This window comes from Aspergillus mulundensis (assembly GCF_003369625.1).
Source record: "Aspergillus mulundensis strain DSM 5745 chromosome Unknown scaffold_1, whole genome shotgun sequence".
Taxonomy (NCBI): domain Eukaryota; kingdom Fungi; phylum Ascomycota; class Eurotiomycetes; order Eurotiales; family Aspergillaceae; genus Aspergillus; species Aspergillus mulundensis.
The window spans coordinates 1,579,144-1,600,947 of record NW_020797889.1 but is presented as its reverse complement, the minus strand read 5'-3'; the positions used below and the strand labels follow the sequence as shown (position 1 = coordinate 1,600,947).

The 21,804-nt window shown below is 52.6% G+C and overlaps 9 protein-coding genes across 9 annotated transcripts; 1 reads left to right on the top strand and 8 right to left on the bottom strand.

The window, feature by feature from the left end:
• Positions 1-82: 82 nt before the first annotated feature.
• On the bottom strand, positions 83-1,438 carry DSM5745_02038 (uncharacterized protein; the record flags this gene model as incomplete). Its single annotated transcript, XM_026744054.1, has 1 exon — positions 83-1,438. One exon carries the CDS (start codon positions 1,436-1,438, stop codon positions 83-85), a length of 1,356 nt encoding a protein of 451 aa, XP_026607217.1.
• An 825-nt stretch (positions 1,439-2,263) lies between these two features.
• Positions 2,264-9,341, bottom strand: DSM5745_02037 (putative ubiquitin-specific protease UBP12; the record flags this gene model as incomplete). The annotated part of the gene is made up of 5 exons (XM_026744053.1): positions 2,264-3,084; positions 3,130-5,148; positions 5,196-7,083; positions 7,416-9,271; positions 9,332-9,341. The coding sequence occupies 5 exons, from the start codon at positions 9,339-9,341 to the stop codon at positions 2,264-2,266; spliced, it is 6,594 nt and encodes a 2,197-aa protein (XP_026607216.1).
• Positions 9,342-11,118: 1,777 nt separating this feature from the next.
• DSM5745_02036 (uncharacterized protein) lies at positions 11,119-11,634 on the bottom strand (the record flags this gene model as incomplete). Its single annotated transcript, XM_026744052.1, has 3 exons — positions 11,119-11,267; positions 11,321-11,479; positions 11,532-11,634. 3 exons carry the CDS (start codon positions 11,632-11,634, stop codon positions 11,119-11,121), a joined length of 411 nt encoding a protein of 136 aa, XP_026607215.1.
• Positions 11,635-13,133: 1,499 nt separating this feature from the next.
• Positions 13,134-13,704, bottom strand: DSM5745_02035 (uncharacterized protein; the record flags this gene model as incomplete). Its single annotated transcript, XM_026744051.1, has 2 exons — positions 13,134-13,537; positions 13,632-13,704. 2 exons carry the CDS (start codon positions 13,702-13,704, stop codon positions 13,134-13,136), a joined length of 477 nt encoding a protein of 158 aa, XP_026607214.1.
• A 386-nt stretch (positions 13,705-14,090) lies between these two features.
• On the bottom strand, positions 14,091-14,668 carry DSM5745_02034 (uncharacterized protein; the record flags this gene model as incomplete). The annotated part of the gene is made up of 2 exons (XM_026744050.1): positions 14,091-14,506; positions 14,599-14,668. 2 exons carry the CDS (start codon positions 14,666-14,668, stop codon positions 14,091-14,093), a joined length of 486 nt encoding a protein of 161 aa, XP_026607213.1.
• A 3,506-nt stretch (positions 14,669-18,174) lies between these two features.
• On the bottom strand, positions 18,175-18,457 carry DSM5745_02033 (uncharacterized protein; the record flags this gene model as incomplete). The annotated part of the gene is made up of 2 exons (XM_026744049.1): positions 18,175-18,299; positions 18,388-18,457. The coding sequence occupies 2 exons, from the start codon at positions 18,455-18,457 to the stop codon at positions 18,175-18,177; spliced, it is 195 nt and encodes a 64-aa protein (XP_026607212.1).
• A 499-nt stretch (positions 18,458-18,956) lies between these two features.
• Positions 18,957-19,617, bottom strand: DSM5745_02032 (uncharacterized protein; the record flags this gene model as incomplete). The annotated part of the gene is made up of 3 exons (XM_026744048.1): positions 18,957-19,117; positions 19,202-19,285; positions 19,371-19,617. 3 exons carry the CDS (start codon positions 19,615-19,617, stop codon positions 18,957-18,959), a joined length of 492 nt encoding a protein of 163 aa, XP_026607211.1.
• A 284-nt stretch (positions 19,618-19,901) lies between these two features.
• On the bottom strand, positions 19,902-20,441 carry DSM5745_02031 (uncharacterized protein; the record flags this gene model as incomplete). The annotated part of the gene is made up of 1 exon (XM_026744047.1): positions 19,902-20,441. One exon carries the CDS (start codon positions 20,439-20,441, stop codon positions 19,902-19,904), a length of 540 nt encoding a protein of 179 aa, XP_026607210.1.
• A 297-nt stretch (positions 20,442-20,738) lies between these two features.
• DSM5745_02030 (uncharacterized protein) lies at positions 20,739-21,395 on the top strand (the record flags this gene model as incomplete). Its single annotated transcript, XM_026744046.1, has 1 exon — positions 20,739-21,395. One exon carries the CDS (start codon positions 20,739-20,741, stop codon positions 21,393-21,395), a length of 657 nt encoding a protein of 218 aa, XP_026607209.1.
• Between the last annotated feature and the right edge of the window lie 409 nt (positions 21,396-21,804).

Here is a 21,804-nt window from a genome sequence, read left to right as displayed (position 1 = left end):
TTTGCGGCCAGGTCTATCTGGATATAGATGCATGTACCGAGTATAGGTATAGAACATAGAAAGAACACAGGAATATATGATGTTAGATATCCACTTCAACAACCACCCACGCAACATTCCACTTCGCTTCACCCCCCATCTTCTCCATCACCCGCCGACTAGGCGTATTCTCCACGGCGACGTCGGCAAAGAACCATTCCTGTCTATCCTGGTCCGCCGCTGGAGCTGGAGCTGGAGCTGCCCCTGTAGATCCATTGAATGAGGACGCTGACGTATGCTCAGCCTCACTCTTCCCAATGTCCTCACTCACACCATTTCCTCCGTTAGAGCAAAGCGTTGCGGCGTCATTGCCATTGCCATTGCCATTAGAAATGGACTTGATCTGTGCAAAGTCATACGAAGACCCAAATTCACCAACCCCCCTCTTCATGACCTCCCTCCCAACAAGCACCGCAAGACCCCGCCCCCGATGCTCCGGCTCAACGTGCAAGCTGCACATACTCCCGTCGAAGCCCAGGAAGGCCCAAGCGATCGGCATTTCGCCTTCACCTTCACCATTGCCATCACAATTACCATTCGCAGAGGCAGAGATGGAAGCAGTAGGAGACGCCTCCTGAGGACGATGGTACAGCGCCACACCCCCCATCGCCATGAGCGCCTCCTTCGAGCGCGGGATATTCGTCCGCGCCTTGACGAGGCGGACATGGTGTTCCTGGACCCCGTAGACACCCTTGCAGTCGGCGAAGGTATACGCCGACTCTTTGGCTCTGAGCTTGTCGGAGCCGTGGACCGAGTGTTCGAAGGAAGACGAGGGGAAACAGTACTTCGCGTAGAAGATGTTCTGGCCGCGATGGACGCGCAGCGTCTTTTCTTCTGCCGCGAGTTCGACGATTAGGCGGACTGTGGATTCATGCACTGAGCCCAGGAGCACCGAAGCAAGCGGGTGAGGCGGGATCTTCTTGACGCCTTCTTCGCTTTCCTTATGCGCTGCGATTGGTTGCGAGGAGAGCATGTCCAGATAACCCGGGACGAGATCCGTTCGGATGAATGTGAAGAGGGTGAGTAGGTGTGCTTTGGTGATCTGCTTCTGGTGTTCTGTGATGTTCGCATTGCCTTTGCCATTCTGGATAGTATGTCCGGTTGGTGTGCTGGTGCTTGGAGCTGGAGATCTCGTCTCGAGGCTCGAGAAAACCCACACTTGCGTGTCGGGGCCGCGGTGGACGTCGACATATGCTGCTATCCATGGCTCTGCATGTTCTATCGCTAGATCCTCATTCTCACCTGCAGGAAATGATGCGAGCACTCTCGCGGTAGGCGAGGGTGTCGCGGAATTGGCCTCATGCTGGATCCGCCGCAGGAGAGGACCGGATTGGGGGAGGTGCGCGGACAGCTGAGAGAGGAGTCCCGTGTAGGGATGGTGATGGATGTGGATTGCCATCTCTAGATACTGATTTTTCCCCTTCTTTGGGTTTCAAAAAATACCTGAGGAGGTTCTTGTAAGATTGTGGGGTGAGTCAAGTCATAGTCATAGTTGGAGTCGTTTTGGCGGTTTGACTAATCACATCCACCACCCATCACTGGCATTGTTAGGGCTTTTTTTTCTTCTATGTAACATCTCAAAAACGAGACTTGATCCCTTCGATATGCTTAACCCTTGGCTTGCAGATGATACGCACACACGGGGTTGTGCTGGTCAGTGTCTCGTTGGATAAATCCGGGTCGATCCAGGTTAGCAAAAATATATATTCCGGGTTCGGCTACATTTCGCCAGCTCTTATGCTTTCATCTCAATATAGTGCAGTCTTACAATAAATACGGTTTGACAAAGTAAGTCCATACGATCTATTGCCGTACCTCTTCTCTCTCTAACGAGAATCTCAACCTATACACAAATACTCCGACATGTCACCATGCCCCAGCCCTGTTCCATAGCAAGGCTCCCTCCCACCACACACCACCATGCATTGCGGCGACACATTCTGCTCTAGAAGTTGCCACGAACGAAGAAGAAAGAAAGAAAGAAAGAAAGCTTTTTGAAAAACATAGTTGCAAAGGGGCAGGAGAGGAAGAAAGAATAATGCTTCCCTCCATCAACAAAGCAAAGAAGCAAAGCGAAAAAGACAGAGCGAAAACCGGGCGTATGCACCATACCTGCCAGTGTCACCATCACAAGGCAGGCCGTCTAAAATGTCATTTCATTTTCACATCCAAAAATCGTAGAAAGAGCGGGAATAAAACGAAGAAATCTAAGCATTGAGTTCAATCAGTCGAGTCGCTCCTCGTCACCGACATGCAATTCCACCACAGGGAGCTCGTCGTCGTCGTCCGCGTCCGGTTGAGGGAATTCCGTGGTAAGCGTCGGAGCGTTCTCGTCTAGCGGGGTGCTCGGGTATACCGGGCCCTGGAACGGACTATCAGCTAGGGAAGCCATGCGGATATCGGAATCGCTAATGTCGCCGCCGCCAACGGCCTTGTTGCTGTCGTTGTCGTCGTCGCCGAGGAGGTCGTCGTGGTCGTTGTCAAATCCCATCCCCGGGAGCTCTGTCATCTGTGAAAGGGAATGATGAGCATCCGTCGTGACTCGACTGAACGACCAGGAGGGCGAGGGGTTGGAGAGGTGAAACGGGTTGTTGCCCAGGGTTCCAATTCCGGCTCCGGCACCACTTCCATACTCGTCGTCCTCATAGTTCATGGTGTTGATGTCCATACCTGTTCCGCCGAGGCTGCGCTCACCGTACGACGGGCTGTTCGAGTACTCCGGCGGGTTCGGCTCCTCGTCATTGTTCTTCCGCGCTCCGATTCGCAAACCACCATCTCCCAACTGGTGAGCTGCTCCGACTCCGGCTAAGGCGCTCGACGACCCATTGCGGGAGGAGCCGCCGAGACGCCGGCCTTCCCCCGACGGAGACGGCCCGCGCGATTCGCCTTGCGAGTCCGAGTCACTGCTTGGCCGTGTAGATGATTCGGTGATCTCCTCCAGGATCTTGCCGCCGAGCGGACGGTCCGAGCGGCGGCGGTAGAAGAGCAGATACGCTGATGATGTGACAGCATTCTGGGGATCGATTGGTCGTGAAACCGATGAGTCTACCCATGTTAGCTACGCCCAAACAAGATTACCATAGCGCTTACCGTTGTATTCGTTCCACTGGCCAGTCATAAAGTTCTTCGCGTACGCCGTGTAATGACCTCCGCCGAGACCGCCATAGTGGTTGTCCACAGCGAAGAGGTCATAAATGTAGCTCTTTCCCTCTTCAGGGGCTTCCACTCGGTGGGTCAGGTCCAGACCCTCGACAGGGAAGTCAACCATGACATCTAGCTTGTCGCGGAACCCACGGCTAGCGCTGAATCTCTTAAGATGCATGACGAGGATATCTGGAGTCTTCCACAGCTCGAACTTCTTGCTGGCACGTCGGTGCTCTTTACACCGCGGGCAGTACCAGGCGTCATTCTCCGAGAGAACCTCCTCCTTGTTGAACTCATCCAGACACTCATCGAGAGTGACTCCCTTCTTCTTCCGCTGTTTTCGCAGATTGCGTTTGGCTTGCAGCTCTTGGTCCGGCATGCGCTCGATTTCTGTCCAGGTGGCTGCACCTCGAGGGCCATGGGGATCTCTAAGGTTACCAGTGAATAGTGCATCATAAGCCTCTTCCGCCCAGTCCAGCACGATGGCTTCGCCAGGGTTGATCAGGGGTCGTTGAGGTTTCGGCTTCGGCGTGGTCGTACGCTCAGTCAGCATGTCAATTTCGTCGTCTGATTCTTCGTCTTCTTCTTTGGTTTCATCATCCTTCTCCGCCTCCGTTGTGACGGTGGGCTTCTGGATCCGAGACTTCATCAAGTTATATTCTTTGTGCTCATCTATGGACGTATGACCAGTAGGAACGGCATCGGTCGTTCGCGCAGTCTTGATGTCAAAAAGACTATGGAATCGTGCGGGAATCGAGCTCTCGAAGGCTGGAGTAGACTCTTCAGCGTCTGTTTGGTCGGCGGCATCACGCATGGAAACATCCACCATGCCTTCCTCGCCATCAACAGACGCCGTCTTGATCTTGGAGTCGCCAGACTCTGCGTCGTCTTCATTCATGATAACAGTGTCTGAATCTTCTGCAGCATCTCGCTGCTCATCCGGAGTCTGCTCGTTGAGGAAGTCCCTCGTCGTCATTGTGGCAACTTCAGCGAGGATCTTGCGCAGAATGGCGTCGTAATCCGTCAACTCCTCCCGGTTAATGACGACATACAGAGGCACGCCGAAGAACTGACGCGAGGTGCGGAATCCTCTCTTGTCGTCATGGCGGTTGAAAATGGGGATGACCATCCGGTCAGCCTTGGGCGAGTCCAAGGTATATAACTCTTCGTAGCTCGCACGGGAGAAGTAGCCACGATTGGTTGGCTTGTCGGGGTTGTAATTCGTTGGCACCGACTCCAGCTCGAAGATGCCGATATCATCGTTTTCACCAATGTTCCAATCAGCGATCGAGCCGGTATTGTCGAACATCCTGAAGAATTTACATTTGTAGATCTCCGACACAATCATTCGCTCCGGTTCAGAGTCCACCTTTTTGGCGATCAGCTCCTTCAGCGCCTTGATGCTGGAGTTCTTATCGATTTCGACGTCGATTATGATCGGTTTCTGGTGGAGGGGGAAGTAGAAGATACTCTTGCTCCACAGATTCTCAATAGGCAGCTGGAGCGTGAGGTTGTTGAAGGGATCGAAAATGATACTAACTTTGTCGCATTCCGGGCAGACAAGTGTCGATTTGTACATACCGGCGAACAGATCAGTCACGACCGAATCGTTGCGCGCCTTGTAAATGTCCCAACACTTGTCGGCGAACTCGTTGAGCGCTTGCTTGTTGTGGACCATCTCATCCGTGGAATCGGGCTTCTCAATATACGGCTTCTTCTGGATCCTGTTCAAGTCCTCCTGCAGTCCGTCAAGCAGAAACAAAAGGAACTCCTGCGAGTCCTGTTGGCCGTAGCCGGAGAACGCCGGACCATACCGGCCGATGGTGTTCTTTAGCTGTCTCGGCGCAAAGGACCCCGGGCCGGCTTCATCGTAGATGTTTCGCAGCAAGTTCGCGTACGCCTTGGCAACCTCGCCGTTGTGAGCTAGAGGATTGCTGGGGTTGAGATCCTTCTTATACACATCGTCTTCGCAAGTCAGCAGTGACCCAACTGGCACGATTAACGGCACTTACTGAGGAAGTAATAAGTCAGCTCTTCTACGCTACGGACACACTGCAGAGCCGAGTTCATGTAGCAGGTATTACCCAAGTTGCTGAGACCGGTGTTGCCGCGGGGCTTGCCGTCTTTACGGGTCTTCCGAATGGGCTCTGGTGCCGGAGACGAGCGTCCGCTGGTTGCCGGGCTCTTATTCTTCAGCTTGCTTGGCTTTGTATTACCGGACGGCACGCCGAGGCGGTTCATAGCTTGCTGGGACAGTTCGGATACCCATTGCGGCTTGCTACCGGAGACAGGCACGCTCTCTTCGAGAACGATGACGCTCGGTTCGCCTAGGCCTGCGTCGTCGAGCGTCCTCTTACCATTATAGTTGGAATTGCCTGTCTGATCTTGAACATCCAGTAGCTCTCTTTGGGTCCCTTCTGAAAGGGAGAGGAATGTATTCAGGTCAAGGACATAACTGCTGCCTGCGTTGGAAACAAGGGGAGAGAAAGGGGCTGGGGATGCGCTGCGAGACACAGCTGGGGTGACGTTGGCCGACGCAGCGGCACTGCCCAGGCCACCCAAGACTCTCCAAACACGAACCTTCTGCGAAGTATCAATGCTGACCGACTGTTTTGTCTTCCGTAGCCAGTTCTGAAAATTGTCGTGCCGGCTGGCCAAAGTCTTGACGGGCAACTTCGCTTTGTCTCGCAAGGTCTCCGGAGTAGTTCCCGACTGTGGGTTGGCGAGTTTCAGGACAGTGTAGACCGGGGGGTTGATTTCGTATTGGAGGTTCTCCTCCAGAGCGCCGAACGGGCTGGTGTTGTGGACATAGCGAACGATCGCTGGCGACTGCTCTGCAAGGCCGTACCACTCCATAATGAGATCCCAGCCTTCCTGAGGCACAACTTCATAGTCTTCTTGATACGTCAGTCCCGGACGCAAGGGGATGAACGGCTCGCCGCGCTCATCCTTGAGCCCCGTGTTGACGGGGTCAGTAACAAGTACAAGATCCGAGTTGTCGACTGGACCAATCTCGCCCTCCGTGGCAGTCTTGTCTATCTTGTCTGCGTGGGTGGAACTCCGTGCAAGAACACGCTTCATCCAGGTCATCGAAACCACAAATCCCTTCTGGTCTTCCTGCAGCGGCAGCATCATGAAGCGCGTTACCTGGGCGACCTGGTCATCGTAAGAGGGGCGCTCGTCAGGCGATACAGAGGCTTCGGTCTTGGTGTTCTCTTGCGTTTCGGCAACGGGCGCAGTGTAGGTCGACATGCTGGACGGCGTTTGGTAGGCGTTGTCGGACGGCGAGTTTCCATCGTTTCCGGTAGATTCATCAGAGCCCGTCGTGTCCATCTGGTCGGGGTTGTCGGAACGCGATTGCGTTTCTCGGTCGACGCTCATTTCGACATCCTGCTCAGCCTCGGGCGCAGCCCGCTTCGCACTTGGCGAGGCTTCGCGCCCGGTCGGCGGGACGCTGTCATCTCTCTTTTCCGAGCCTGACATATCGGTCGCAGGATCGCTAACGATGCTGAGGCCCGCACAGGCAGCCGAAGGATAGTCGACGGTGCTCGTGGGGGAATCCGGGGTCGGTAAGCGAGCGGTGTTGGCTTGGGGTCGGGTCCCCAACACTTCGTCTTGCAGATGGGCGGGGATATAGCGAGGCGGCGGGGACGGTGAGGAGGTGTGACTGCGGTTCGAGGCGGAGGTGGGAGAAGCACGAGGTCTCGACGGTGAGCGAGAGGAAGAGGATGCGTGACGTCTTCCGGCCTGCGAGGCAGACGACAAACCCGGGAGGGCTCCTGGTCTGCGAGGCTCCGCTACCTTGCGGCGCTTTGTGGAAGACGTCGTGAAGCGAGCCGCGCGCGTGGCAGCTCTAGGTAGCACAGTGGGAAGAAGTCGAGGCAGCAAACAGGGCGGATACTGGCAGAAATCGGCCCAGAGCCCCAATAGAACACAAGAGAAAGCTCAGTCGCTCCAGTGGACGGTGAGGTCAGTCAAATTTGATTCTACCGGGACTGGGGGAACCTCTTTCCGGATTAGTCATCTCCTGCCTGTCTCAGTGAATAGCTTCAACTTTCAACTTTCTTTCCTTTCATGTTTTATTCACTGGCTTTCAAAGTTTACCAGGTTGTAAACTCACTAATAATAAATGGAGCTCAATCAAAAATGTTCATCTCCTTCCAATGGCAGAAATATCTCGAGATTCTCCTTCTCGCTGTTTATATACGCGTTCCCCGCAGAAGATAACAAACGTCCGCTCGATTTCCAATAAGATCGTCCTCCAGATTCTTGGCGGCTACCAAAGAAATAGTCTTAACCACCTCAATGACAATATTGCAAGACTCGCATAGCAAGAGCCCGCACCCGGAGACTGTCTTCGCAGACTTTCCATCTTGGATCGGCGTTGAGCAACGGAAAAACGCAGGTGTCGGGCAGACACTGCACCATTTATTTCTTTCGACCCGCTCGCCGAGGACGGGATCAGGGATTAAGGTGTCGTATGCTGCTTTGAAGTCGAATGTTTGCGGGTAGAGGTCCTCCAGAGGAGCGGTCTGATGACCTGGGCACTTCGTGATGGTGTCACGTTCCTTTGCGCAGGTCTCGCACATCTGCCCTTCTTGGCCACTATCGAAGCCCACGAGGCCGTACGCAAAGTCTTTGCACCATGAGCACGATGCAGAAGATACGGTTGTAGTGTTCAGTTGGACCGTCTCAGTCTTCTTTGTCGACTGTTCTGCGTCCGCCCCACTGGCACTCGCGAGAGCCGTGTTGGTGACTTCCAACCCGGTGTTCTGAAGAGCCTTGACAGTGTTTGGAGTATCTGCTACATTCGAGCTCTCTCCACCAGGCTCTGCGACCCTCGGAGAGTCAATTGACTGTCCGGTGGCTTCCTCTGTAGGTGTTTGGACTGTGCTCGTATCGTCAGGTTTCCCATTCGAATTCCCATCATCGCCAGGCTTCTTAGCACCACCATTTAATGGCTGCACTTCAGGCTCATAAACCTGCGGCTGGCCAGCGGAGTCTTTCACGCTCGCGTCCTGTTCAGCATCCTCTGACGCGTCTTTTCCGTGGGATTCGGGCGTAGCCGAGAGATTGTTCGCTTTTAACCGTCCTTCAATGGCACTGTCTTTGGGATGCTTCTTAGTCTTGACATCGTCTCCATCCAACTCCTCGACCTTTCGACCAGCTTCGCTGTCACTTTGCAGGCCATCAAGCCCAGCCTGTACTGTGAACTCGGCCAGCAGTTTGTCGGCTGCAGAAAATATATCGAGGTCATCCATGAGGTCGTCGGCCTCTTCAAGCGGACGTAAGGCAGCCATGAATCCTGCGCTCACGGTGATTTTCATGGAAGCCTCGTCAGAGTCCTGATCATCAGTCTGCAACTGCTCCCCTCCCGAGCTTTCCTCGCCACCTGGTAGACGGACCTCAACCTGAGACTGATCCGCAGAACCCTGGCCCTGGCTTGTAGCATTGACATCCATCTTCTCTACGTCCAGCTCAGAAACTACCTCTTTTGTCGCTGGTTCATTCGGCTCTAACGCAGCAGATTCTGCAGCGCCCTCAGTGGCATCGATTTCCATAGTACCCGCGTTTGTATCGACAAGATCCTCGCTGTCAGCCCTCTTGTTGGCCGCGAGTCGCTCCTCATCGGGCCGAGGATCAACGTCCTGAGGTGCGTCGACAGGAACTTGGCCCTGGTCCGCAATTTCCTTGTGATCCGCCGCCATCTTCGCATCGTTGAATCCCTCGCTGGCAGCTTTACCTGCCATCACAAGTTCCTTAGGATCCAACCCAGCAGATCTCAATCGTCTCTTCGCACGGCCGGTCTCGTTGTCCGATGTCGATGTCTCCTGGCGCTTCCGCTTCGATCTCGTTCCCGCGGGAACGTAATCCTCACTGTCGTCTGTATCGCGCCAGGTAGACGGTGCCGGTTTATTGGTTCGGGGTCGCAGATTGTGCTTTTCCTCGTCGGTAATTCGCTTTATGAGCTTTCGTGATGGGTCGATGAAGTGGCGGACCGCGGCCTCTAGTCGCTTTTCGGCGATGGGATGGAAATACAAGCTTTTGGCATCCGGGTCGGGCTCCCCGGCCGCGACGTCTTGGGGAACTAGGCAAGCGAGGGTCAGGAATGGACAATTGAGGAGACTCTAGGGACCTGGTCGCTTACTGAAGGCCATGGAGATCGTGTATAGTTGTTGATCGCAGGTAGAGGAGGATTTGGCAGGCGGATGTCAAGAAGGCTTGCTGTGAGAGCGCATTGTTAGCTGACGAACTGACGATTCTGGTCAGGGAGCTATGGCATTGAACTCACCGTAGGAGGACTGGGGTAAGCATAGCAGATATGCCCAGATGGTTGATGACTTGTGAGGAACGGTATAGGTATGGACATGAGATGAGCCGCCGGACGCTGGCCTTTGAACACAAGACGGATATATAGTGACGTAGAAGACAGAGACGTAACACCGAGTATCTGAGACGGTGAGCCTGTGTGTTGAAGCATATGTGTCCGTGGTGAGACATACAGTATAGGCGAAGAAGGAGGTTTTGAGCCGACTCTGTCGTGCGTCGCGTTTCAAAGTGAGATGAGATGAGACCGGAATTTCGGAGAACCGAGAACGTGAGGAGGTAAGAATGAGATGACGATAGAGACGATCAGAAGGTAAAGATGAGGATGAAGTAAGTGATAGTATCGATAGAGAGTGGTAAGATGGAGAATGGGATAAGGAGAGATGCGACAGGTGAGAGAAGCGGGAGTTGAGAAGATCCCCGGAGGAGCCGGAGGAGAAAGAGGAGAAAGAGACAGGCAGAAACGGGCCGAACCGAGAGGTCAACTTTGAGCCTGTCGTAGAAGATGCAGGTGCATGAAACGCAGCCTGACTGAGTCTGAGCATCAAAATCCGAGTAGGGCCCCCTATACTCATATTCCGTTATGTAAAACCGTCTCCTCGCCTCAGTCTAACGCCACCTTATCGAAAGATGAAAGCGAGCAAAAGAAAAACAATATCTGAGGCCGTGAGAAACAAAGTATGCTTAACTGCTTCGTTTGGGAGAGAAGTATGGCCACGGCCAGAAGAAGGATATTTGAAGCTATCCAGGTCCGGCGAGCATGCGCCGCCCCTCAACTTCCAAGTTCATCCGCAGGACAATAATACGCTTAGGACTAACCTAGACCACAAGTGGCTACGAGAGAACAGAGAGATCCTCTTCCAGAGACGGCTGAATCTTTCAGCCATTTGCATCCATGAATATGCATTTCTATTGCCTCGACGGAGTCCACAGTGTGCACATCTCCCCTTCCCATCCCATTTTCACGTCGCACGTCCGGACATCCAAGCTCTGCAATCAACCTGGGACGACACGAGAACAGTCTTAACCGTCTTTATCTGCACTTCTTCTGCTTCAGCGATGGCTTTGGGGAGTAGTGTGGATAATCAGCACTACCTGGGTAGGTACCATATTCCGTAGGCATGGTAGGAGACAGGTGGATCCCGAGCCCTAAGTCGAGGGGCCCCACTCTCTATTATACCTATGGTATCTACCTCACCTCCATCACCATGCCACGCAAATCACGGAGATGGAGCTACATAAGCACATCGTAGAAGGCTGGCTTGTGCCGATTGGCTATGGCACGACCTAGGCCTTGCATAAACCCAGTTCCTCCAGTGGCAGCTAACCAAGTTCAAGGTTACCTAGTTTGCCGAGCCAAAGAGCAGCAAGGAAACGACTACGAGGAGCTATAGGATGAGAAGAAAAGGTGCTACAAGGAAGACAACACCGAAATCAAGAGGTCTCAGGCTTAGGAAATGCTGCTTAGGATTATAAGCGAGCTTCTGCCTCTAATCTTCTGATCAGCAAAATCAATATTCCAAAGCAATGCCTCCACCATCCCAATCCTAGCTAGCAAATTACCATACCATAGGAATATCCCAGGCATCCATCCAACGCCGATGTCCCTTACATCTTAATCGCCGGCTTCAAATCCCCATCCATATAAGGCTTACTCATCTCCAACACCGGCACAACAACCAGCACACAGAAGAGCAGAACGAACAATCCAACCAGCGGACAAACATAGCGCCAGGCCACAGTGGGCTGATCGTGCTCTAGCATCACCGTCAACACGTCCACTCATCCACCAGCCATGTCACAGACGCACCTTGGAATCTTACACCGGGCGGGGCGGGCCCTCCTCCGCGGAACTCATTGCCGAAGGCCCGGGTCGAGGCCAGAAGGCCCATTTCGACGTCGGCGTCGGCGTCGGCGTCGTCGTCGCTTTCGGCGTAGGTGAATGGAAGGTCGGGGTCTTGCTCTTTGTCTGTTTATGTTGTCTTGTTAGTTTTGCTTGGTAAGGGCTGGGGCAGACGTACGGCGTGGGGATCCGCGAGCTCCTAGGGTTGCGGGGAGGATCGTGGAGAGGCCGAAGAGCATGAAGTCGGCGTCGGGGCATTGGGGGGGTGGTTGGGGTGCCATGGTGTGTCGAGCTGGTCTGAACTGAGACTCCGACTGGGTTTATGATAGATGGGGGTCGAGTGTGATGGGAGAGTAGGTTGAGCGCGAAGTGGTGTATGCTGGAGAGAAGGATGGGAGTTGGAGTCATTGAAGGCTGAAAGTATGTTACTCAGGTCACCTTTAGAGTTTGGGCTCCTGTGTATGACGCATTTGATAGGGAATCAATTCAGGAAGACTAATTGTTGATACCATACACGTCCGAGGACTCGAAATCAGCATTAAATTTCAATCTAGGTCGAGCGAGTACCCCATGGGTGTATACCTAAGACGGGATACGTGTATAGCCATTACCCTACCCAGGAAAACCAGATATCAAACCCTTAAATCCAATGCAAAACTTCCAAGAGACCAAGCCTCATGCTTCCCACCAGAACTAAAACGACACACCATCAAACCAAACACGCCATCCTCAACCAAACAAGCCCCAAAAGTTTCGCCGCAGCACTCACGCCCAAGACAATAGCCATGACTCCCATCGAAGCAATCATCGCCGCACCAAGTATGGCGCACACCGCAATGCCAGTCGTCACGCACAGCTCCCATGTCCCGGGGTCCTCGTCTAGACTGGGGAACGGCAAGGGATGAGTTTCGGGCTCCAGCTCGGCTGTATGCTGCTTCTCGCTTTCAGACATGGCTTTCTCGGGTAGAGGTGTGGGCTGTTCGGGCTGTGTATTGTTGGGCAGGGGGCTCTGCGTGGGTTGAGGTAGTCTTGCTTCTTTACGTATGCACGTAGGTGGTTAGATTTGGCTCGTAATGAGAAGAATAGCATGAGCGGGATGGGATAGGTGAAGCACACCTAGGTCGCGATCTAGATTCGATGAAGTCCGGTTGTAGGAGACTCGACCTGGAGAGTTGTATATCGGCAGGTTGAGTGTTTCTCTATGTCTGTAAGAACCCGTCAAGGCTTGCTACTAATGGATAGATGGCTGTAAAGAGGACCTCGACGCTTTTTATGATATTCGTCACCAGAAACCCGGAAGCTCACCCCGATGCAAAGTTTAATGCCCCGGTGACGCCTCCTCCTTGATGATATGGCGTCATAGATGTCCCTGGGGTGGCTCTTGCACATACAGAATCTACGTCCAGGAGCATAAAGGAAGCATGGTAAAGATCCTGAGGTCATGCTAGGTAGGTAATGCTCCGATAGTCCAAGAGCAAAATCAGCTGAACCGAAGATCCTACCTATCTCCCCTCATCCTGGACATAGCCCACGTGGTTGCAGGCGAGACGCCACGAGGATTGATACCATAGTCATTGTCAGACTACGCCTGAAACGCGGTCTGTAGAAGTGTTCACTTGCTACAGTTCAAAACAGCATGAGAGGGTAAAAAGAACCAAAAACAGGGCCGACTTCGCAACACCCTACCCTATGGTAGCAAAACGAACCAAATCCCAACAAACAAGCACTAAAACCATCGCAACCCGTAACTCCAAATATTGCAGCCTTCAATCAACTCTCCTTAACTACCCCCCGCTCCAGAATCCGGAGATACCGGGACACCCATAAGCCTCCAAGCCCATTGCACGACCAAGCTAACAAGAACCACCACAGGCCCAACAAGGATACCGCACAGCGTTGCCACCGCAATCAAGCCGAATATAACCGCGAGGAGTCTGGCGATGCACATGGATACGGTAAGCATATTTTCCTTGCTGGGGAGGGACCGTCGAAGGCCTGGGACGAAGATGCGTGGACGGACGGGTCTGGCTTCGGGCTCGGGCGAGGCTAGGGACAGCTGCTCGATGTTTGGGGTTGTAGGGGGTGTAGGTTGCTCGGGTAGGGATTCGTTTGCGGGAGAGGTCTCGTGGGATAGAGGGTTTGGATTGGAGGGCTGCGAGATTGGGGGGTCGTATAGACCTGTCTCTGTAGAGAGTATTTTTGAGTACCCTAATATGGTAGGAAAGATAGAAACGGAAAATCAAGTATCAAGGCAGAGAATAAGCGGAAAGTGGCATACCTAGATCTGGCTCTAGGTCTTGGACCTGGGCGTAGCTGGAGTTGGATGAAATGCTGCTGGCTATCACCTGCATGCTGGCTATGGATGCGGCTGCGGATTTATGTGTTGAATGGTGGGAGTAGCCCTCGAGGACTTCAGTGTATGACCAGTAACGGAACAAGAACGCGCTTGATGAAAATGGGGAGTCTAGAAACTGCACTTGGGAATATAAAGAAGTCAAAGAGTGAGTGCAGCGCTAAGATCGAGATTGTGACTCAAGTCGGGGGGATATCCCGAGCCAACCCTAACACTCGAGAGGATCAAGTTCTCAAGCACGACTATAACAAGAACTAAACGCATCAGACGAAAATAGAACGCCAAATTCCAGATAAATGCAATCCCAATATCAGCCCATGCCTCAACCTAAGTCGAATCCTTCTCTATGCTCCGCAGTCCCTAGCCCTAATCACCCAAAGATACCTAAGACCTCAAGTCCCACCCCGCCATCAACCACATAACAACCTCACCAAAAACAGCCAGCAGAGGCGAAAGGAGCCAGAGAATGATATTGAATGCCCCAATGCCAAGAATAGAAGCAATGAACGCCGCGAGCACTATCGTGGTGATAATGAAAGGAGTCATTAGTATAACTGCAGCGGCCTTGAAAACGACCTTGTATTTGCTCGCGGTGGAGTGCAAAACGTCCTCGAATCTGGCCAAGGCAGATAGAAAAGAGGCCCGTGTGGACTTGAGAAATGCTTGATCGTTGCGCTCGGGTGTGGTTTGGTGTTCAGTCTGCGCATTTACTGAAGGCATTTGGGTTGCTGTGGGCGTTGATGGGAGGAGGGGATGGGATGCGGATGCGGGCTTGAAGTCTTGCAAGGGCAGGCCTGCCTCTTGAGATAGTGTCAGATATGTCGTAAGGCTAGGATAGCTCGCAAGCAGAATGCAAAAGCTACCATGGGAGTTTGGAGATAGGATGACTTACCGAGGTCCAGCTCTGGCTCTGGATCCTGCACGCTGGTATAGGCAGTATGCGTGACGATCGCCATGATCATAGACGTTGAGGTACTTCTGGAGATGTAACTTGCATGCAGTCTTATAATGGATATGCAGGGAGGCAAGAGTTCGCGGTGGAGGACGTCAGAGTGACTATGGATATTAGGGTATATTAAAAACGACAAAGTAATGGGTGGCCTCGAAATAAATAGAGATGAATGAATGAGTCAAAATCATTGAGGCTTGAAATGCCGGAGGTATATCCCACCGCCACACTGGATGATGTCGGACCTGGGATCCGGGCCTTGCTTCTTGGAAGTTTATGGACCTCTTACTGTAATGAGTAGGACCTAGGAACCAGGGCAGAACCAAAAAGGGCCCGGGCCATATGTTTGCTATACAGATGAGGCTATTACGGCCGTAGGAAAAGGCGCTTATACACATATGAGAAACCAAGCAACACCATGACAGAATTCGACGAACAGTAGACGCATAGTCCGAAGGGCAAGTCCAGCCGCCTACCAGTGAGGACCTTGAAATGGGGGTGATTGTCTCTCAATTTCTAATCTTGCTGATCGCACATGAACATAGTGTAGCTACCTCATTCCACGTCCTTCCATCTGCTTACAATTCCAAAAAAAAATAGTCTACGGAAGTATACTCCGGGATCCAAACCTTGTATGAACGTAGCGGTCCCCTGCGCACCGCACCCAAGCACGACGAACAAGCCCAAATCATGCCCGGATGACCATGCTTATGAGCCAGTTCGTCGCCCTTGGACACAGCGCAGCAGGGTACCCTATTCATACATAGTCTACTGAGTACTTACCTCGTATGGAAGCTCAGACACAGGAGACCCCTACGCCACCAACCCAAGACACGACGAACAGACTGGGCCACAGACTGTTCGTCGCGCTTGGATGGGCGCTGCAGGGGGCCCCTGGCATGCACGGTCCCTAGGGTACTCGTGATGATGGCTACCCTCCTATACATGTGTCAGTGAGTTAGTGATAAGGGGAGGGGAGGCTGGGGAGGTGCCCGCAGTTGGAGGAAGGAAGGAGAGATCGAGGGGAAAGGAGGCTTTTGTAGGCGGGTGGAAGGCGGCGAAAGGGCAAGTTGATTTCAAAGCAGCGGCTCTGCTATTCCGGGCCAGATGGTTGTGGTTCCAGAAGGGTCTAAGTTCTTTTTGGACTGGCCGGTCGGAATGTAGTTCCAGCCACAGCATACTACACCTGGGCATAGAGATGCTCTGAAAATAAGAGCTGGTCGAAGATCCATGCTAGCCGGGAGCGTTATTTAGGGCTTTAGGGCTAACCTGAGTAGCCCCGAAAATAGCCAAGAATTACTATAGTAGCATTGCTTTCGACTTGGTGCCTTCCTAGGTGCGTTCATGCGTCTATATCACACAGATGATAAGCTATGTGATTGTTAAGTGGCAGCAATTGCTTGACTAGACGAAAAAGAAGGCTTTCAGCTGCTACATTTAGAGTAAGCCGGGCCATGGTCTGGCTGTGGGAAGCCCGCGGGAATATGAGATTTAATCGATGCTGGGCAAGGCTACTCATAGAGCAATGGAAGCAGATGGGAAGGGAAAATTCGATTCAAATGTTCGGGAATCATTCAATAAAACCCACTCTAGTTAGAGGACAACAAGCAAAGCATAATAAGACCAGGACTGAATCAAGTGAAGACGAACTGAACCATGATTCGAAACAGCTCCATGTTGGGATTCGTCCCAACCACAGGGCAAATCGACAAAATCGTACTCCATCCGGACGCAATTATAGCCCATCTCTGAGCCTAGGAATCGACACCACGACGCCCGCATTATTCACAGTCAGCTTCACAGCTGGAGAAACGATCCGCCACATCTCACGACAGATACCATACGCCGCCCATAGGAAGACCAGCACGACCATCGAAAACAACACCAGGAAGAAGAGGAGCTCGAAGAGCAGGTGAGTTATGTTGGCAACAACGTCAACGCCATTCTCCAGCTTGAAGGCGGTTGAGATGGGTGTATTTGATGGCTGCTCTGCGAGTTTTCCTGGGTGGGTTAGCTTTGTTTGATAATGGAATAGGCATAGGGGCTAGTAGTACATACTGAGGTCGTGGCTTCGGTGCTTACGCCGCAAGGATGAGCAAGTGATGGCCATGATGTTTGATTGTTTTAGTACCCAAGCAGATGTGGGACACCTAGGAGGCCGGTTATTATTGAGATGGTAGGGTGATTGTGTGCTGAGTATGGGAAGGACTGAGATCAGGGTATATGGCATGGCAGGTGAGTCAACCGGGATTGGCCTCCGACCCAAAGTCTGATACATGTGGCATTCGCCGGTTGAAGCTTCTACTATATCAAGAAAAGGCCGTGGCCCGTTTGCCTACAAGATGGATGAGGCAGACTACTCTTGTACTTCAGAATTGAGTCAACAAGCTCTGCATTCTGTAGGGTATCAGGTACTAAATCCAAACGCATCAACCGAGCCCAGTATAGGGTACCCTATCCATTGAACATCGAAATCTTTAAACGCAGCCACCCCTCCCCTTCAATACCATCAGGCCTCACAATAGAAAACTGACAACACTGGGAATCCATCCAGCTCACCCCGAACTCGAACTCCACCGAACCTCCCAGCCCCCTAGGGGGAGCGACCAAACACCCACCGTCCCATTCGCAGGCGGAATTCCCTCGGCCGCAATCTCAAGCTCACACGACAAAACCAGCCGTGCAGTCAAATACGTTATCATAGAAAAGCTGATAGCGGTCATGAGCAAGTTGACGAAGAGCGCTCCGATACAGAACGCGCGCACGACGGCACGCCAGTTCCATTTTGCTTCTGCGTCTGGCGAGGGCGTCGTTGGCGGTTGTGTTGCGTCGGGGTCTTTTTCTTGGTGGGTGTTAGCGTTGGATTCTGAGATGGAGAGGGCGGGAGAAGGGGGATATAGGGGTACGTGCCGATGTCGATGTCGAATACTTTGTCTTTGAGGTGCAGGTTATAAGACCCTGGGTTGATTTTTGCAGACGCCATGGTGGCCACTCCTACCGGGAAACCGAGCTGGAGAATGCGAAGCAGTGGATACAAATATCAAATTCTTGCAAAGGGAAGAAGGCACGGGCGTTGAAATGAAAGTACCAAGGTGAGTGAGACTGTGGAAGCGGAGGTCCCTTCCGGCCTGTCCGCAACTCACTTCCGGCATGAGGCACTACGATACTCATATGAGACGGGAATCCTAGCACAGGCTCTAGCTACAAATCGTTGGTGGTCTTATTCTGAGTGAGAGGTTTGGAGGTACGGTAAAGCCCTAAGAACAAAACACCAAAAACTGGAGAGCTCCCAAAACATCCCATTAACTCGCACCCTCTTCTTCCCAGGCACAATACCTAAGCATTCCACCTCCAAGAGATCATACTACACCAGTCTACCCCGCAACCAGCGTCATCCTCGAATCCCCCCAGGCCCAAGAAACCGCAGTCCCAGGCCCCGTCCTCCACGCAACCCAAACCGCAAGAACCGGTTTGAGGATAGCATGCACAGTAACCAGGAATACACTGACAATCAACCAGCTAAGCATAATATAACCGAGCAGTAGCGCCAGCGCGAATATCACGGTGCCAATGAACGTGAATGCGTTCTTGCAGGTGTTCCAGATTGGATAGGGCGGTTCTGTGGCCGCGCATGCGGGCTCTGGCTGCTTTGCTTCTGGTTGTTTTTCTGGCGGTTGAGTGTTAGCTAGGTAGATTGGCAGAGGGGGGCAAGAGAGAGGTTGTCATACGTACCGATGTCAATGTCAATGAAACCGTCTGGCTTGTGGGGGTGAAGGCGCAAGTAGGAGTGGAGGGACCCCATTTTGTTCGCGGACTCGTGATACCTGGTACTGGGCAAAGAAAGCAGAGAAGGGCGAGTCGCAGGCTTTGGAGTTTTAATGAATTGCAGATGCGACGCTCAGGAGGATTCTAGAGGCAGAGGTAGAGATGGATGGTGATGAAGGGGACACGGATTGCGCGTTATACGTAAGGAGAGAGCGTACAAGTGAGTCAAGCGGAGGATTATTCCGACCCTCACTTTGACTATGACTCGAAACAGGAACAGGACTCCAGCTAATGGAACTAAACGATTCCCAGTATTATAATCCAATGCTTGAAACGCGTCTATCTACTCCACGTAGAGGTCCTCGTTAACGAGAACATATAACAGGGTGAAATGCGCTGAAGCTGTCGAGCTGGATAGAGGCACATGTCTACTAACGACCTCAAATACAGCCGCACAAAGATAGGCTAAGTGGATAAGGCCTGCAAGCACCCAAACGTAAACTGGAAAGACATTGAAAGTGAACGGACAGAAAGAATCAAACATCCCAACCCGCCCAATCATAGTGCGCCCACAACCAGCCAAATATCAACCCAATATAGAACAGATTCACAAGGACGCCGATAAACGCGCCCACAAGAACGATCGCCACAATCGAGGTCTCTATCCCGAATCTCCAGACTGCCCAAGGATTGGGTGCTATCACGAGAAAGCATGTTAGCACGGATACGGGACGAATACCCTAAGGTATTATTGTATGGGAAAGATGGGGAGGGGACGTACGCTTAGGGCGCACGAAACCCAAATCTCGTCGATGACCCTGGCCGCGCTCGATGGGTTCTTGGAAGGGGAGGATTTGTCCGAGCACTATTGCAGTTGGGTCTCGTCAATCTTTGATCTACTCCGAGGTTCAAGGTGGGAGGATGAGGATCAGGAGGGGAAGAAGACTGACTGTCTTTGACGTCGTTGACGCCTTGGAGTATGGCCTCGCGCATGTTTTCTGGGGCGTTGCTGTCGAGGTCTGCGCTGTGTTCTGATTGTTCTTCTTCTTCGTCTTCTTCCTCCCACCCTTCTTCTTCTTCGGTTGAAGTGGACGGAGATTTTGTACGCTGTTCTTGTGGGAAAGTGGGACAGGGGAGCGATGCGGGAGTTGAGTCGCTGGGAGACTGGGGGAGGAGCTTGAGCTTGCGGAGGTTCATTGTGATATAGTTCGCTGCTGGGTGTGGTGAAGTTGGTGAATGGTGAATGGTGATGTACAAGGATGGAGTGAATGAAGACTACAGCTAAGGTCTAAGACAGACAGCGGATATTCACCCGAGCAGAGCAACAACTTGTACATTCGTCATTTAGCTTGTGACTACAGACAGAGTTCCAAGAGAAAGCATAATACAGCAGTTCCTAGCCAACCATATTAAAGTGTGGTACATTCACCTTGGCCAAATTGCAGCGAGAACACAGCAGAAAATACGCAAGACAGCGATGCCTAAGCAGCCTCAGGCAGATACGGGAAATGGCTCCCACAATGAGGACACTGCACAACAGGGGCTTCATCGAGTAATGTCCGCAGCGTGCGATCGTCCAACCTAGCGATGTCCCCAGTAGTCGGCGCGAGCGGCGCCCTCCTACGCCGCGAGCTCCCAACCCTCACGAGTCCCGCGTAAGGGCCTTCATCGTCAGTCCCAGCAGAAGCAGGCACCGCAGAACTCATCCGCTCAGTCTGCGGCGTCTGAGCCGCAATCCCTTGACGCCGAGGGACTTGGAGCCGGGATCCGTGTTGTCCTTCTCTTTCCGTCTGTCTGTCTTGTGTCTCAGAGCTGCGGGAGAAAGAAACCGGGTCACTCAAGGAACTGGGACGAAAAGGATCGCTGTATGATATTACTGGAGGATTCGAGCGCCTCTCGTGTGCTTGGGTGGGCGTTGCAGAGGCCGCAAGATCAGGTTCGGGGACGAGGGAGGGTTGGGCTGAGGATTGAGATTGAGATTCGCCTCCACGGGCGTATTCCTCTGCCATTGTGCGTGCCATGGTGGTCGGTTGGGAGATGAAAGAGATGACATTATCGAAGAGGGGGAGCTATATATAAGATTTGTGTAAAATATAACGAGTGGCTAGGGATGTTTGCTGCGAGTAAACTTTGCAGGGTGACAATGGAGGGCTCGGAGCCCTAATTCCGGGCCGCTCTTTCCTAGCAAATCATCTCTAGCCCGGTCCCATGTTAGCTACTCTCTTTCAATTCTTACAATCCAACGCTCATCATCACAATGAGCGAGAATCAAAACCAATTGCCCGTCCAAGCCCTACCGCGGACGTCCTCACCTCAAAATGGACACAACCGATCCCTATCGAATAGGCGGGCCTGGCAAACTCCCCCCATGGCCGATAACAACCGGGCCTTCCATCGGAGATAATGCAAATCTACCACCAGCCGCAGACGATCTCGTCCTCGAGCTCCTCAAAACATCAGGTATAATCTGGGAGAACATCTACATGTGCACCCGCATCACAGAAGGACAGCGTGCCTCTGCGGCCGACAACACCCTCTACATCCGTGCGCCTCTCGAAGACCACAACAAAGCAGTCTCTCTTCTTGAGGCTTTACTCGAATGTCTACCTGGAAAGGGATACGCAGGAAAAGTGGAAATCGTTGACCCTCGTGCTATATCGGGCTACAAGACATTTCCGCCGACGCTGTTCCAGGAGCAGCAGGAGGGTTGGGAGGATACACTTACCCTGGTGACTGCTGCTCTTGCTAAAGCAGGGGTGGATTGGCAGACGGTTTATGCCGCGAATCGGGGGTATTGGGAGGAGGTCTCAAGGCCTGCCGTAGTGGTCAAGGCCTCTTGTGCTGATGTACAGGATCATCCCGAGATCACACGCCTTCGGGCTGAGCTGGGAGAGCGAGGTTTTTTGTTGGAGATCCTAGGAGCCAGTGGGCTTTGGGGAGTGCTTGGCCCGTCTAGATCAGATGTCCTAGACTAGCAAGTCAAGGCCTTCTGACTCTGGGCATGGTATAGGTCTTGACGTCGGGAGATAATTAGACGGGTCTGGCATCATGATAGGACACTTGGACGTCAAGACGAAGGGGAGTCCGCGGCTACTTAGCCTCCAGTCCGCTTCTTCCAATGACATCCCATCAACGTACTCCAAGTGTTACAATGTACCTAACACTCGGTTCATCTACCTAGGTACCCTTCCGTCACTGGAAAAGAGAAATGAAAAGAAATTCTACATGAAGCAGCACCCTATGATCATCAATGTAGGAAGATATAGGTCAAAGTAGTCCCATTCTATACTTAACCCTAACTAACTAGACCAGGCGAAGAAAAACAAGCCAAGCCAAACGAACCGACGCTCACAAACAAAACCCGAACATAAACAAATGCTAATA